This window comes from Enhydra lutris, unplaced genomic scaffold (assembly GCF_002288905.1).
Source record: "Enhydra lutris kenyoni isolate GAN:26980312 unplaced genomic scaffold, ASM228890v2 scaffoldscaffold28, whole genome shotgun sequence".
Taxonomy (NCBI): Eukaryota; Metazoa; Chordata; class Mammalia; order Carnivora; family Mustelidae; genus Enhydra; species Enhydra lutris.
Genome location: NW_019154112.1, coordinates 1,452,429 through 1,465,800, shown reverse-complemented (window position 1 = coordinate 1,465,800; position 13,372 = coordinate 1,452,429). Strand labels below are relative to the sequence as shown.

The window sequence follows — 13,372 nt, the reverse complement described above, 5'->3', positions numbered from 1 at the left end:
CGTCCAGTGTTTGGAGCAACAATCCTTATCCCAAATTTAGGCCACACCTCTGATGTACTGCCAAGAAGGAGGTGCGGCCTGACTTGAGGGCTCCCCCTAAAGGGTAGGAGAGCTGCATGGGGATGGAACACAGGACCCTCTTAGCAGGTTAGAGTCAAGGGCCTCACTTGGCCCCATTACTAAGCAGGGCAGCAAGCAACCCTCCCATCACTGTGTTTCCATTTCCTTTCTCAATCCTATAGAGTCACATTGAGAACCAAGTTGCAAATGGGAGAAAGGGGAAGAAACCCAACCATGTTCTTTGGTTCCTGGTGACCCCCATTCAGCCCAGAGCCCACTCCCCCCGCTCAGTGGTCCTCACTGCTAATGAAGATTCTCCCTAGCAATAGGCCCCAGGGGTCACTTAGGGCAGATTCTCCATTGTCCTTTGGGGGTCCGTTGGTAAAGGAGTGCACTGTTGTAACTAAGTCCGCTGACACTTGGTAATTAGAACATGGATGGCCGCATAATACTCCTGCAATCCTCCCATCAGCGAGAGATAGATGGCATTTTCCAGTCAGCTCTAGAGTGGTGGAGAGATTTTAATGGCTCACAGAGGGTTGTTTGTCTTCTCACCTCAGCTCTCCTTTGTTCCCTTGCTCCCCTGCTCCTCCCGCCCCAGCCTACTAGTCTCTCCACAGTGCTGGCAAGAGCCAGGCCAGGGCGGCGGCTGCTGTAGCCAAGACACATGGCGGGGCCACGGTGCTTGCCACAGCGCTGTTACACAGGTCTCCGACGCAGCATTCCCTGTGGGTTGTGTAAGTCACGTCTCCCACCAACTCCGTTTCCACTTGATTGCAGTGATGGGCTGCCACACAGGCTCGATAGTGATGAATCAAGGTAACTGAGGCTGAGAGAAAAAACAAGACTGCGGTGTTGGACTCTTGGCTTGAGGACTTGCCTTCTAGGGTAGAGCGGATGTGACTTCCAGGAGCCCGGAGGGATTCTCTGTCCCCTCCAGAAAACACCTCCATGAAACCAAGTAACCAAAATGAACACTGACATTGCTAGCACTCTGATTCAAAGGTGCTGAAAAGGGCCGATCTCCCTTCGCTGTCCTGTTCTGGCCAAAAATCCATGACTACAATCTAATTATGAGAAAATAGTAAATAAATGTAAATTGAGGGATGGTCTCTAAAATAACTTATGGGGACTCTTGAAAAGTGTCAAGGTCATGGAAGACAAAGAAGCAGAACTGTCCCAGATCAGAGGAGACTTAAGACGTCGTGAGCACTAAATGCAAGGCGGGATCCTGGTTTGGACTGAAGCCAACATCTCTCTTGTCAGTTCAGGTGGAAAATGAACACTCCATGTCCTGTCACCCTCAGGCACAGCTGGACCGGTCAATGAACACACAAGCCTAGGCTCAAGGGACAGGAATGATGGCTTATCACTCAAAGAAACCTGCGGACAAGTAGTTAATCAGCACTATTCTAAAGACACAATCATTGGTTGGGCCTAATGAAATGTCTAACATGGAGAATAAAGAAATTTTTTAGATTCCAAGGTTGTTGAAATAGAAAAGACTTCTGGGGGACCAGACAAAGTGGCACCACAGCGCCTGCTAGCACGACCTCATGGGGGTTCAGTCAGCAGAGCCCACCTTCTCAGAAGACCCCTAGCCCCAATTTTGCCCTCAAAATCTCTCACTTGCCAGCTGTCAGGGGGAAGGGGTGGGGCTTTTGAGCATCAGCTCCCTATTCTCCTGGGTGACACCACACTAATAAATAGCCTACTTTTCTTCACTGCAGAAGCTCTGTGTCAGATTTTATTGGCTTGCTGTTGCAAGCGGTTGATGAACTCTCATTTGGTTTGGCTATAGGACCAGAAAAAAGACATGACTAGATCATCTGGCTACTCTGAATAAGGTCTGTAGATTAGTTGGTATTTTTTGAAAGAGTTATTTTTTTGAGAGTGAGCGAGCAGGGGGGAGGGGCAGAGGAAGAGGGAGAGAGAATCCTGAAGCAGACTCCCTGCTGAGCCAGGAGCTTAACTCAGGGCTTGATCTCAGAACCCTGAGATCATGACCTGAGCCGAAATCAAGAGTCAGAAGCTTAACCCACTCAGCCACCCAAGTGCCCCTAGTTAACAGTATCGTACCAGTGTTATTTTCTGATTGTGATCATTGTACTATGGTTATATTAGATATTAGCATTAGAGGAAGAGAGGTGAAGGACATACAGGAACTCTACTATTTTTGGAACTTTTCTGTCAATCAAAAATTATTTCAAAATCGTATACATGTGCGCGTGCACACACACACACACATACACACACACACCCCAGTCCTTAGCTAATACCTGCAAGTTTGGTTTAATATTTTGGTCCCTGCGTTCAAGGGACAGAACTTTTTCAACGACTTAGGAGTGAATGGGCCTCTGAGACTCTGGGGAGTTAAGAGGAGGAGGTGACAGGGACAGTGGGCTGCTGAGGGGCTCAGTGCCAGAGCCAGAAGGGGCTCCAGAGCTCTCTACTCTGCCATGGCACCATCTGCCTGGAGCCAGACTGAGCCTGGGAGCAGGGGAGGGCTGGGGGAAGGGGGAGAAGCTGAGGACTCACGGTTTCCAGACAGCTTGTTCTGCCCAGGGCCAGGCTGGGGCTTGTGTTCCAGGAAGCCACAGTGCTCCCCCTCCCCGCAGGTGGCCACCGTCTCTTTGCAGGAGTTGCTGGAATCTCCTTTGCACTCGAAGCACCGCATGCGGGTTCCTGGCAGAAGAGAAGAGGCGCTTGACCTGGGCTGACCGGGAGCCAGCTGGCAGAGGCGGACAGGGCTTGGCTGCCTCCTTACCCAGGGCAGACCCCAACAGGGTGCTGAGCAGGACCCCGACCAGTAGAGAGTTCATTGTGTCTGCCAGCAATGTCAGTATCACCTCTCTCCCACCCCCCTCCCTGGCCCTGATCCGCCAGCCTTATATCCCCCTTGCCTTGGGCTTTATAGGGCAATAAAAAGGGAGTAAAGAATCTCCTCCAGCAGGCACTGGGGCCCCACTAGCGACAGGGAGGCCCCCCGCCCCCCCCCAGCAGCAGAAAGAGCTCCTGGCGTCCTCTGGAGTCCCCAGATGGCTCCATCCTCAGCAGCGGTTCTCAGGCTGTGGCCCCAGAACTCCTGGCCAGAGGGTCCTCAATGGTCTTCCTTTCCCACTTGCATACCTACAGGAGGTTGGCTTTTCTCCACGTACTATCATCAAAACAACAGGTCGCAACTGCCTAAGGGCAGAAGCCATGTGACAACTGGGCCATCTTCTATTCAGTCTTTTATGTAATTCCCCAAAGTGGAGAGCAACCGTCCTTTTCTGTGTTGTTGGGAAAGAAGTTACTTTTCACAAAACTGTGTTTCGTTAACATGTGATAGATTTATTATTTTTATTTTTCGAATAAACCTACTTAAAATGCTCTGTGTTGATTTTGAATATAGTAAATACTATAGTAAATACCAATATTAACCCACACAGAGAAAAACTCTTTCAGGCCTTCAGTAATTTTTATGAGTATAAAGAGGTCCTGAGATTAAAAGAAAAAAAAAAAAAAAAAAGGATATCTGTCTCCTCTGCCCTCCTCCCTCCCCTTTCTTACTCCTGATACATCCCTGCTCTGATTCCCCAGATCAGGCTCTCCTCCCTCAAGGTCATAAACCTCAGTTTTCCAGAATCTACCATCACTTCCTGAATCTTTTCCCTGCATTCCTTCCCAGTCTTTCTGAAACAACTCCCCCCGCCCCCAGTGGAAACACATCTGTCCCTCTGGCCCCACCCATGATTAATTCCTTCCTCCACAGTAGTAAAACTGGGAGAGATAATTATAGGGTACAAATGTTGAGGCTTGGGGGGATCAAAGGGATGTGAAGCTGGGTGGGGTCCCACCTATGCAGCTGAGCTTTGTGTGGAGGGAAGGGTGGGAGAGGGCATTGTTGGTTCCACATACAGACACCACGCTGGAACAATTCTGGGCCAGGCCTTCTAGGAGGGTGACCTTGAGAGACTCCAAAGCACGGAGAGGGGAAGGATGGAGCAAACAAAGACAGGGAACTGAGCTGACAGAGCCGAGAACAGCTTGAGACAAGGGGAGGTGGGGAGGAATGAGGGGGAAGGTGACAGACAGAACTCTGGAGCGGCAGACACAGCTGAAAGCACAAAGCACAGCACAGAGAAGACCCCGAAGGCTCTAGCTGACTCGAGTAGGGGGCGGGGAGGATGTGAGAGGTGTGGGACATAGGAGTTGCGGGACCAGAGCCTCTACTGCGTCAGGCTGGTGAATCTGGTCCTGTTTCCACCCCGCCAGATTCACTCCCTAGGTGTGTTTGTTTACTGGTCCCTCCCTGTCTCGCTCAGATGCTCCAGCTCTAGGGATCTCTGGGTGCAGATCACATTCTCCCAGACTCCTGAGCCTTGGGTCCAGCCATGGGCCCCTCCAGCATCTTCCTGTGCATCCTGTTCCTCTGTGGGGCACTGGGTAAGGGGGGGCAGGTGGGAGAAGCGGGATGCTGAGCAGAGATTTGCATGGGCTTCAGAAAGAAGAGCTCCTGGGAATGGCCTCAGGCCAGGAGAAGGTGGAACCAGAAGTTTCTTTTCCAAGGCATTTGAGAATGAATAACTCTCTCTTCCTTGCAGCATCTTGACATGCCTCTGTCCTTTGTCTCCCCTGTTCCTTATCTCACCTCTTGCTTCTTTGCGGGGACCTTGCGGTCAGTGTCAATTCTTATTTGCTCTCTGTCTGGGGCACCATCTGCTTAACTTTTTCACTGCCACCCTGCCTTCCTGGGTCTGGCTTTTGGTGTCACTCTCTGCCTTCGCCTCTGACTCTCTCGGCTTCTGTCATATCTGTGTGTTTCTCACAACCTCTGGATCCCTCTTGCCTCTGTGATTTTTCTTTTCCTGAGTTGTCTCCCCTCCCTTCCCTGTGTCTCTTCCGCGACTTCTGTCTGCCCTTCTCCTTCCCTTTCCCCACTTCCCTCTCCCCACTTTCTGTGTCACCTCTCTGCGTGAATCTCTCTCCTTTATCTGGGCTCCAGCCTCTCACAGGCCTCTTTGTCTCTCCTGTTCTCCGCCGCCGACAACCCCCAACCCCCGCAGGTCTCACCACGCCCCCGCCCCCTGCCCGAGGTCGGCTCCGCTGTTACACCTGCAGCTTTGCCAAACCCTGCTACCCGGTTCCCACCGAGTGTCAGGACGACGAAGCTTGTGGCATCAGTATTGGCACCTCAGGTAGGACTCTGGCCCAATGGCCCTTCTCTAGGCCAGTCTCCATCCACCCATCTTGCTTTTCCTGCTGCCCCACTGCCCTTACCTCCTTCCTGCCTGGACCTCAGCATTCTCTCATTCTGTCCCACAGAGCAGAATGAGATCATCGAGCGGAAGGGCTGCCTCCCACGGGCCCAGTGCCCTCTGCAGGGCCATGCCACCTACTGGTCGCGCTCCTACGCTCTGCGGCACCACTGCTGTGAGCAGGACCTGTGCAACACAGCCATCAGGCTGCAGCCGCTCCCCAGCCCCCTACTTGCCGCCCTGCTCCTCCTTGCAGCCAGCTTCACCTGGGGAGGTCCCCTCCTCCGCTGGCTTCAAGCCAATCTGCAGCCTTCAACCCAGGACCCTGCCCCGCTCCTCACCGCCCTGGAGACCCCTGCATCTGAGATATGCCCAAGAACCTGATTCTGTAGAGAACTCCGATTCCCACCCTCACACCTTCCCAGACCCCTCCCAAGGTCTGGTTCCTGCGGACACCACTCTAGCCTGGATAGGCACCTGTCCAGAGCCCTGCCTCATAAACAATACCTGTTCTAGGTTTTTGTCTTTTCTAGATGCCCACGGCTGATGCCCTATCTCAGCTCCAGGTCTTGGTCAAGGCAGGCGGTTTGTTGAAGCTGGGGGTCCCAGGCAAGGGGACTGAAGGGTCATCAGGAATGGTGAGGAGGACAGTCTTGCTAGGAAAGATTAATTTGGCAGTTCAGGAACTCAGGAAGGAGGTTCTTGGGGGAACTGTAAAGAGTAAATTTAATAAAAGTGCTATCTGGGAGTCTAGGACACTGCCGTGTCTGTGTGTGTGTATGTGTGTGTGTGTGTGTGTGTGTGTTCTCTTTCTCTCCCTCTCCCTCCCTCCCTCTCTCTCTCTCTTTAAAAGCAAACTAGAGCTGCCTGGTGGGTTGGGCTGGGCTGCTGGGACCTGAACTGTAACTTTCACCTCATTCTCCCTCTGTGTCATTTGCCTCCTCCTTCTTGCTAACAGCTTAGCTTGAGCCCCTACAGCATGGAGGATTTCAGTGACACTTCTGAGAAAGATTTCCTCCAGTGAGGCCCAAATTTGAGCAGACACACAAAAGGGTGTCTGGTAGAGTTGCTTGTGATGGTGTGTCGGGGAGACTGGCTCCTTTCTGCCTGAGACCGGGAACAGACCAGTTAGGAGCATCGGTGCCCTTCCCCGCTCCACCAGCCCAGGCTTGTCCATGGCTCAAAGATAGCCCAGCACACACCCCACTAGGGAATCCACCCACCGCCCCTGTGGACACTCCCTCTACCCCCAGAAATAGCATGTGACTCTAGGGCCTCCCAGGGTGTCAGGATGTTGATAAGCCTCTCACTGCTGGGCTCCGGATGCCACAGGAAGTGCTAGGATAAGGAGGGTGGCTGGGAGTGCAACCCCCCCCCCCCAACCCCATCCTGACTCAGTGCCCTCCCTGTCCATGTGAGGAAGTCTGAGGTCTGATTAAAGGTGCGTGTTCTCCTTCCACTTCTCTGTGAGAATGAGACGGAGCAGGGATGAGGGGATGGGGGTGGGGGATGGTCGGGCTTAATTTCAGGGCAACTCAGTCTTCTTCCAATTCTCTGTCATTCAGTCCTCCTACCTAGTGCTTCTGTTATCTTCTCTCCCTGCCTGTCTCTTTCCTCTAACTTGAGTCCCTTCCCTTCCCTCTTCTTTAGTTGCCTCCATTTGTCCAGTGGTTTCCCTGAGACTGACTCTCCAAAATTGCTCAAATCTCTGGATTCTCCCATCTCATCTCTGCCCATACCCACCCCTCCTCACCCCCTGGCAGCCACCCTGGGCTCCCCTCAGTCCCATGGTACTGAGGGCTCAGGACCACCCCTTTACTGGCTGCTATGAAACAGGAGATCACACCTGTGATCTCAACAGGTGACATCGCAGAATAATACTTTGCTTTCCTTCAGCGCCCCTGAACATACACACACACACACACACACACAGCGTGACTGCTGGAGACCAGCTGGACTGTAGGGCAGCACTCGCAGCCCTTCCCCCCCCTTGCCAAGGTTTTCAGGAGAAGCCTCAGGTGCCAGATGGCCAGAGGGACAGCAGGTCACACTTCCAGCAGATGTCATGGAGATCATCTGATCTTGGGGGCAGGTGGGCTGTGGGTTTTGTGAAGCAGAAAGACAGATTAAAGATACTTTCATTCTCTACCTCCTCAGGAACAGGGGCCCCCATACCCACCCCAACCCCAGTCTCCTCTGGGATTTAAGCCTGCACCCCGGAGTGTTACCTCACCTGAGACAGGCCAAATGGATGTTCTCATAGACCTGGATTTCAGGTTTGAACTGAGGAATTGAGGTACCTGGGAAGAAGGAGCCACACGGGGTGCAGCAGAGAAATCACCAGATAACTCAGAACTATATTCCTTACTACCTCCTCCCCTAGAGAAGGTAGGGTATAGAGGCAAGATGTGAGCCCAACCCTCTGCCATCCACCCACTCACACCATGCTCTCTTCTTTCCCCCTGGGAGGGAGGGACTCACCTCTGCACTGAGCCCCCTGGGCCCTCTGTCTGCAGAGCATGATGCTGACGGCTAGGATGGTGAACCCCTGACCCACTGTGAGCAAGAGCATCACGATCCAGGACACGTCCCAGCCCGTGGAAGGGGCACAGAGGGCAGGGGAGGCATCCGTGGAGGCTACAGTAAGGGCAAGACAACAGGGATAAGGAGGGAGGCAAAGAGGGGTTTGTTCCCATGCCCCAGAGAGAGGCTTTCCCCCTGTAGTCCAGCAGGCTCTTACCACCAAAAGACTTCATAAGCTTCTTTGTCCCTAGTTTCTACCATCCCACTTTGCCCATTTTCAAGCCTCTCATGTTGACCCCATCAACCTCTGTTGGTAGCAAATATCAACATACCTGTACCCACCTATGGACAGCTAACTCCAGAACAGACCATCAGCCATAACTGCAATTCTTCCTCATATCCTTAATAGTAATCCAAACTTTCAGGAAAAAGTAGTGCCTTCCAATTCATTCTTTCTTTCACTCATTTAGTCCATAAGCATTCCCTGAGTGCCCACCAAATGCCAGGCACCGTATTAGGTGCTGAGGATGTAGAGGGAAGTAAGACCCATTAATTGGCCTTTGCTTACCAAAATAATGTCCATTTGCTCCTCCCTACTGCCTCATAAATGGGTCATTCTACATTCAGTAGCATTCTTTCTGTGGGTAATGGACTTCTAATTGTTAAAACAATTACATATATTTTTCCCCTTCTATTTTCACTCACAGCAGTCCATTATAACATTAGCACATGTATCTTTACTTCAAAAGACAATTCCCCCATCAATAATTCTTTTCTTCATGTCTGCTATGAGATATTCCATAAAAGTCATAGATCACCCTATTTGTAATTAATGGTGTATTCCACCAGAATCCTTCTCATCCCTTTTGGCCAATGGTCTCTTCCATCAGAGAGTTGGCTTAAACAACCCCCTTCTCTATTAGGGAATTATCAATGAGAAAAAAGGCCCTCTTCCTACAGGTGATGGTCTGCTCCACCAGAAATCACCCCCACCCACCCAAATCTGGCCAATTACAAAGTCATGTCCACCTCCCCTAGCCAGCAGGTGCAGAATGTGCCAGAGGCAATATCCTCTCCCAAATCCTCCCTCAGTTTACCTGTCAGGCTAAAGCTGACCCCTTTGTTGTGAGGCATGAGGCAGCGGATGATTCGTGGTCTATGTTCCCCCGACTCAGAGAGCCCCTCCCCAGGACACACCAAGAGCAGGGCAGCCCCATCACCCCAAAATGACTGTACACGGCCCCTCACAGGACCCTTTCCCTCTAGCCAGGTCACAGAGTCTAGGTGTCTGGCAGGGGCCACAGAGCACACGAGGACAGAGCAGGGGGATCCGTCGGCAGCCCTCGCAGATAGCTGGGATCCTGTGGGGAGAGAGGGACCTTAGTTCTCTGCTGGGCTTCCTGACCCCCAGTGGCCCCCAATTTACACGCCTTCACTCACCTCTGAGCACGGAGACATCATACATCCTCCAGTTCTGGTACCTGTGGTGCTGACCCAGCACAGCACACCAGTACCGACCAGCATCTCCCTCCTTGGACCCTTCCAGCCACAGTGAGAAGTTCCCCAGTAGTTTGAGCCTGGATGCCCTGGTGGGCCTCCCAAGGTCTGGGGCTGGCCTGACCACTTGGACTTGGGCCACCAGGGCAGTGGAGGAACCTGCTGCTGGGCTGTGGAACCAGGATAGGAGTTCGTCTCCACTCAGGGTGGGCGGTAAAGGACATGGCAGCTCCAACGCCTCCCCCGAGGCTACATAGATGGTCTGGATGTTGTCTGTGGGGAGGAGATGGTATGAGACTAGAAACCGCCATCAGATCAACAGCTCCCACTCGACCTCCAACCCCCAGCTTCTGCCCCTCCTGGGGACTCCCCCAGCATGGGTCTGGCTATGAGCACTTTCTCAAGTGACAGCTACGAAAAAGTGAGGAGGGGAGGAGAAGGTAGGGCCTTCCTCCCCTCTCTTCCAGTGGATGAAGGAATCTGAAGACAAGAGAAAAAAGGCTAGAATAGTTGGCAAAGACCCTTTCTCTTCCTCTCCTTTCTCCTTTTCTGGACGCATTTTCTCATCTATTCTTATTTTCTAAAGGAAACTGTACATAACAACAACAACAATAAAAAGACAACAAAACAAAAGCCCCAAAATTAAAAAACTAAACATTAGGGACACCTCAGTGGCTCAGTCAGTTAAGCGTTTGCCTTAGGCTCACGTCATGATCTCAGGGTCCTGGGATCCAGCCTGCATCAGGCTCCCTGCTCAGTGGGGAGCCTCCTTCTCCCTCTGCCTGCTGTTCCCCCTGCTTGTGCTCACTCGCACTCTCTCTCTCTCTCTGATAAATTAATAATTTTCAAAAGATTAAACATTAAAAAAAGGAAGAAACTGTACATAACCTGGGCCCTCATTGTCTCTGGGTCTTCCCCAGAATTAGAGGAAGGGGGGAATCAGTTGGGGTAAATCTATCTCCTTGAGTCAAATGCCTTCCCCAGGCCTCTGAGGAGAAACAGCAGTAGTTCCTTACAACCTTCCGAATAACCAAAGAATCCCCCACTTCCTCCTCCTTACCTGCAGCAGCCCATGGGGCTCCACATAGGAACAGAAGGAGGAGGAATAAGACCGCCATGGGGACAGGCTGCCAAGTTCTCTTGCCCAGGACCTGGTGTCCTGTAGAGGAAACAAAACCCAGATACAGTCCCACACTCCCTGGTCTAGAGTGACATGGGCCTCTGAGGGGATGGGAATGCAGGGGAGATAAAGCCCAGCTTCATGTTTACTGGGGAAAAAGTGACCACCACCTTTCAGTTCTGAGGAGGAAAAGACCCGTCCAGGGTGTTCTGAAGAGGATCTCCTCACACTTCGGACTCCACATCAGCTGAAAGAGACAGATCAAAGACTGTGCTAAAAGACCTCTGCAGAAGGGGGCACAGCTGTCTACCTTCATTCAGTCTGGAAGTACATTCTGTGCTCTTTCCTCCACCCTAGGAGAGATGCCAACCATGAGCGAAGAACCTGAGTCTTCATGTTGGTTTCCACAAAACCGGGCATAAGACTGCATACCTAGTCAATACTCCATAAATAAATAAAGTCATCTGGAATGACTTTCCCTGCGGCTCCCTGGCATATCATTGACCTCTTCTGAGCTCCTGATGAGTGTATTAAGTTACTACTGAAGGAACAGGATAACAGGGGCCCGGAGAATTCACCAAATCCCTTTACCCCGGGCAGGATTCTCAAAGCAGAGCTTCATATAGCTTTAATAGTTTTTAATGTGTTATTTATTTTTATTTTTTTAAAAGATTTTATTTATTTGACAGCGAGAGATCACAAGTAGGCAGAAGCAGGCAGAGAGAGAGGAAGGGAAGCAGGCTCTCTGCTGAGCAGAGAGCCCGATGCGGGGCTCAGATCCCAGGACCCTGGGATCATGACCTGAGCCGAAAGCAGAGGCTTTAACCCACTGAGCCACTCAGGCACCCCAAATGTGTTATTTATTTTTAAAAGTTAATATTTTAAAAAAATTTATGGTTGATCTATTTTTAAGTTTCTATTTATTTTTTTTTTAAATTTATTGATTGGAGAGAGAGTGCGGGAACGTGAGGGGGGTGTACCACAGAAGGAGAGGGAGCAGCAGACTCCCCACATGAGCTCTGCCCAATGCAGAGCTCAATCCCAGGCCCCCCAGGGGATCCTGACTAGGATCATGACCTGAGCCAAAAGGCAGACACTTAACTGATTGAGCCACCCAGGAGACCCTTTAAGTTTTTATTTTAATTCCAGTTAGTTAACATACAGTGTTTTATTACTTTCAGGTGTACAATATAATGCTTCAACACTTCTAAACATCACCTGGTGCTCATGACAAGTGCCCTCCTTCATTCCCATCACCTTTTTCACCCATCCCCCACTCCCCCAACCATCAGTTTGTTCTCTATAATTAAGAATCTGTTTCTTTCTCTCTTTTTTCCCTTTGCTTGTTTGTTTTGCTTCTTAAATTCCACATATGGGGATGCCTGGGTGGCTCAGTCAGTTAAGCATCTGCCTTTAGCTCAGGTCATGATTTCGGGGTCCTGGGATGGAGCCCCACATTGGGCTCCCTGGTCAGCAGGGAGCCTGCTTGTCCTTCTCCCTCTGCCGCTCCCCCAGCGTGTGCTCTCTTGTGCATGCTCTCTCTGTGTTAAATAAATAAATAAAATCTTTTAAAAATTCCACATATGACTGAAATCATATGGTATTTGTCTTTCTCTGGCTGACTTATCTTGCTTAACATTATACTCTCTAGCTCCATCCATATCATTGCAAATGGCAAGACTTCATTCTTTTTTATGGCTGCATAATATTTTATAGAGATATGTGTGCGAGTGTGTGTGTGTATACACACATGTATCTCACATCTTCTTTCTCCATTCATCAATCAATGGACACATGGGCTGTTTCCATATATTGACTATTGTAAATAATGCTGCTATAAACATAAGGATGCCTGTATCTCTTTGAATTGGGTGTTGTTGTTGTTGTTGTTTTAAAATATTTTATTTATTTATTTGACAGACAGATCATAAGTAGGCAGAGAGCAAAGAAGGGAAGCAGGCTCCCTGCTGAAGACAGCCTGATGCGGGGCTCCATCCCAGGACCCTGGGACCATGACCCGAGCCGAAGGCAGAGGCTTTAACTCACTGAGCCACCCAGGTGTCCCTGAATTGGGTGTTTTTTTAACTCTAAAATCCTTTTCCTTTTTTTTTTTTTTAAATATTTTATTTATTTGAGAGAAAGAGAGCACAAGCGGGTGGGGATGGATGGATAGGGACAGTGGGAGAGGGAGAAGCAGGCTCCCCACTGAAAGCCCAACTTGACCTGAGCTGAAAGCAGATGCTTAATCAACTGAGCCACCTAGGTGCCCCCTTAAAATTGTTTCTGATTAAATATTCTATTCATACCAAAGACTATATCAAACGTAACAAGGGGCGCCTGGGTGGCTCAGTGGGTTAAGCCTCTGCCTTTGGCTCAGGTCATGATCTCCACCCTGAGATCGAGCCCGCATCCGGCTCTCTGCTCAGCAGGGAGCCTGCTTCCCCTTCTCTCTCTCTGCCTCTCTGCCTAGTTGTGATCTCTCTCTGTCAAATAAATAAATAAAATCTTAAGAAAAAAGTAACATAATAAGTAAAAGAAGCAAGAAACAAAGGGCATGATTTGTATGATTCCATTTCTGTAAAATACGAAATTAGGCAAAACTAATCTATGAGTTTAGAAATAAAGATAGTGGTTACCCTTGGTGGGGCAGGTAGTGATTTGAGGAAGATCTTGTAGATGTGGTATAATGTATTCTTGATCTGGAGGCTGAGTGAGTATATGGAATATTGAAATGGCGCACTTTTCTGTATAGGTGTTTACTGCAATAAAAAGCTAAAGAATGTATATTTTATGTGGGTGTAAGGTACAAGGAAAAAGAAAACAAACCTGAATCTCTAATAAGAAACAGTATTACTATTTCAAAGGTTCTCTACGCTGTGTTACACTATTCTTTTTTTTTTTTTTTAAGATTTTATTTATTTGAGAGAGAGAG

At 50.0% G+C, this 13,372-nt stretch overlaps 3 protein-coding genes across 3 annotated transcripts; 1 reads left to right on the top strand and 2 right to left on the bottom strand.

Annotated features, from left to right (window-relative positions):
• Nucleotides 1–665: 665 nt before the first annotated feature.
• LOC111152393 (lymphocyte antigen 6 family member G6D) lies at nt 666–2,900 on the bottom strand. Its single transcript, XM_022510921.1, has 3 exons — nt 2,828–2,900; nt 2,599–2,745; nt 666–889 (listed from the first exon to the last, which is right to left on the bottom strand). The coding sequence occupies exons 1-3, from the start codon at nt 2,880–2,882 to the stop codon at nt 666–668; spliced, it is 426 nt and encodes a 141-aa protein (XP_022366629.1). The 5' UTR covers nt 2,883–2,900.
• A 1,157-nt stretch (nt 2,901–4,057) lies between these two features.
• On the top strand, nt 4,058–5,684 carry LOC111152422 (lymphocyte antigen 6G6e-like). Its single transcript, XM_022510934.1, has 3 exons — nt 4,058–4,488; nt 5,109–5,240; nt 5,368–5,684. Exons 1-3 carry the CDS (start codon nt 4,437–4,439, stop codon nt 5,682–5,684), a joined length of 501 nt encoding a protein of 166 aa, XP_022366642.1. The 5' UTR covers nt 4,058–4,436.
• A 1,688-nt stretch (nt 5,685–7,372) lies between these two features.
• Nucleotides 7,373–10,438, bottom strand: LOC111152392 (lymphocyte antigen 6 family member G6F). Its single transcript, XM_022510920.1, has 6 exons — nt 10,381–10,438; nt 9,264–9,593; nt 8,921–9,184; nt 7,782–7,937; nt 7,534–7,600; nt 7,373–7,397 (listed from the first exon to the last, which is right to left on the bottom strand). Exons 1-6 carry the CDS (start codon nt 10,436–10,438, stop codon nt 7,373–7,375), a joined length of 900 nt encoding a protein of 299 aa, XP_022366628.1.
• Nucleotides 10,439–13,372: the final 2,934 nt, after the last annotated feature.

Coding starts and splice junctions, on each gene's coding strand:
- LOC111152393 (XM_022510921.1), bottom strand. CDS start 2,882: ATGAACTCTCTACTGGTCGGGGTCCTGCTCAGCACCCTGTTGGGGTCT. Junction 2,746..2,827: donor CCTGTTGGGGTCTGCCCTGG/GTAAGGAGGCAG, acceptor CTCTTCTGCCAG/GAACCCGCATGCGGTGCTTC. Junction 890..2,598: donor GAACAAGCTGTCTGGAAACC/GTGAGTCCTCAG, acceptor TTTTTCTCTCAG/CCTCAGTTACCTTGATTCAT.
- LOC111152422 (XM_022510934.1), top strand. CDS start 4,437: ATGGGCCCCTCCAGCATCTTCCTGTGCATCCTGTTCCTCTGTGGGGCA. Junction 4,489..5,108: donor GTTCCTCTGTGGGGCACTGG/GTAAGGGGGGGC, acceptor CAACCCCCGCAG/GTCTCACCACGCCCCCGCCC. Junction 5,241..5,367: donor CATCAGTATTGGCACCTCAG/GTAGGACTCTGG, acceptor TCTGTCCCACAG/AGCAGAATGAGATCATCGAG.
- LOC111152392 (XM_022510920.1), bottom strand. CDS start 10,438: ATGGCGGTCTTATTCCTCCTCCTTCTGTTCCTATGTGGAGCCCCATGG. Junction 7,938..8,920: donor GGTCAGCTTTAGCCTGACAG/GTAAACTGAGGG, acceptor CCCTTACTGTAG/CCTCCACGGATGCCTCCCCT. Junction 7,398..7,533: donor ATCCATTTGGCCTGTCTCAG/GTGAGGTAACAC, acceptor CAAAACCCACAG/CCCACCTGCCCCCAAGATCA.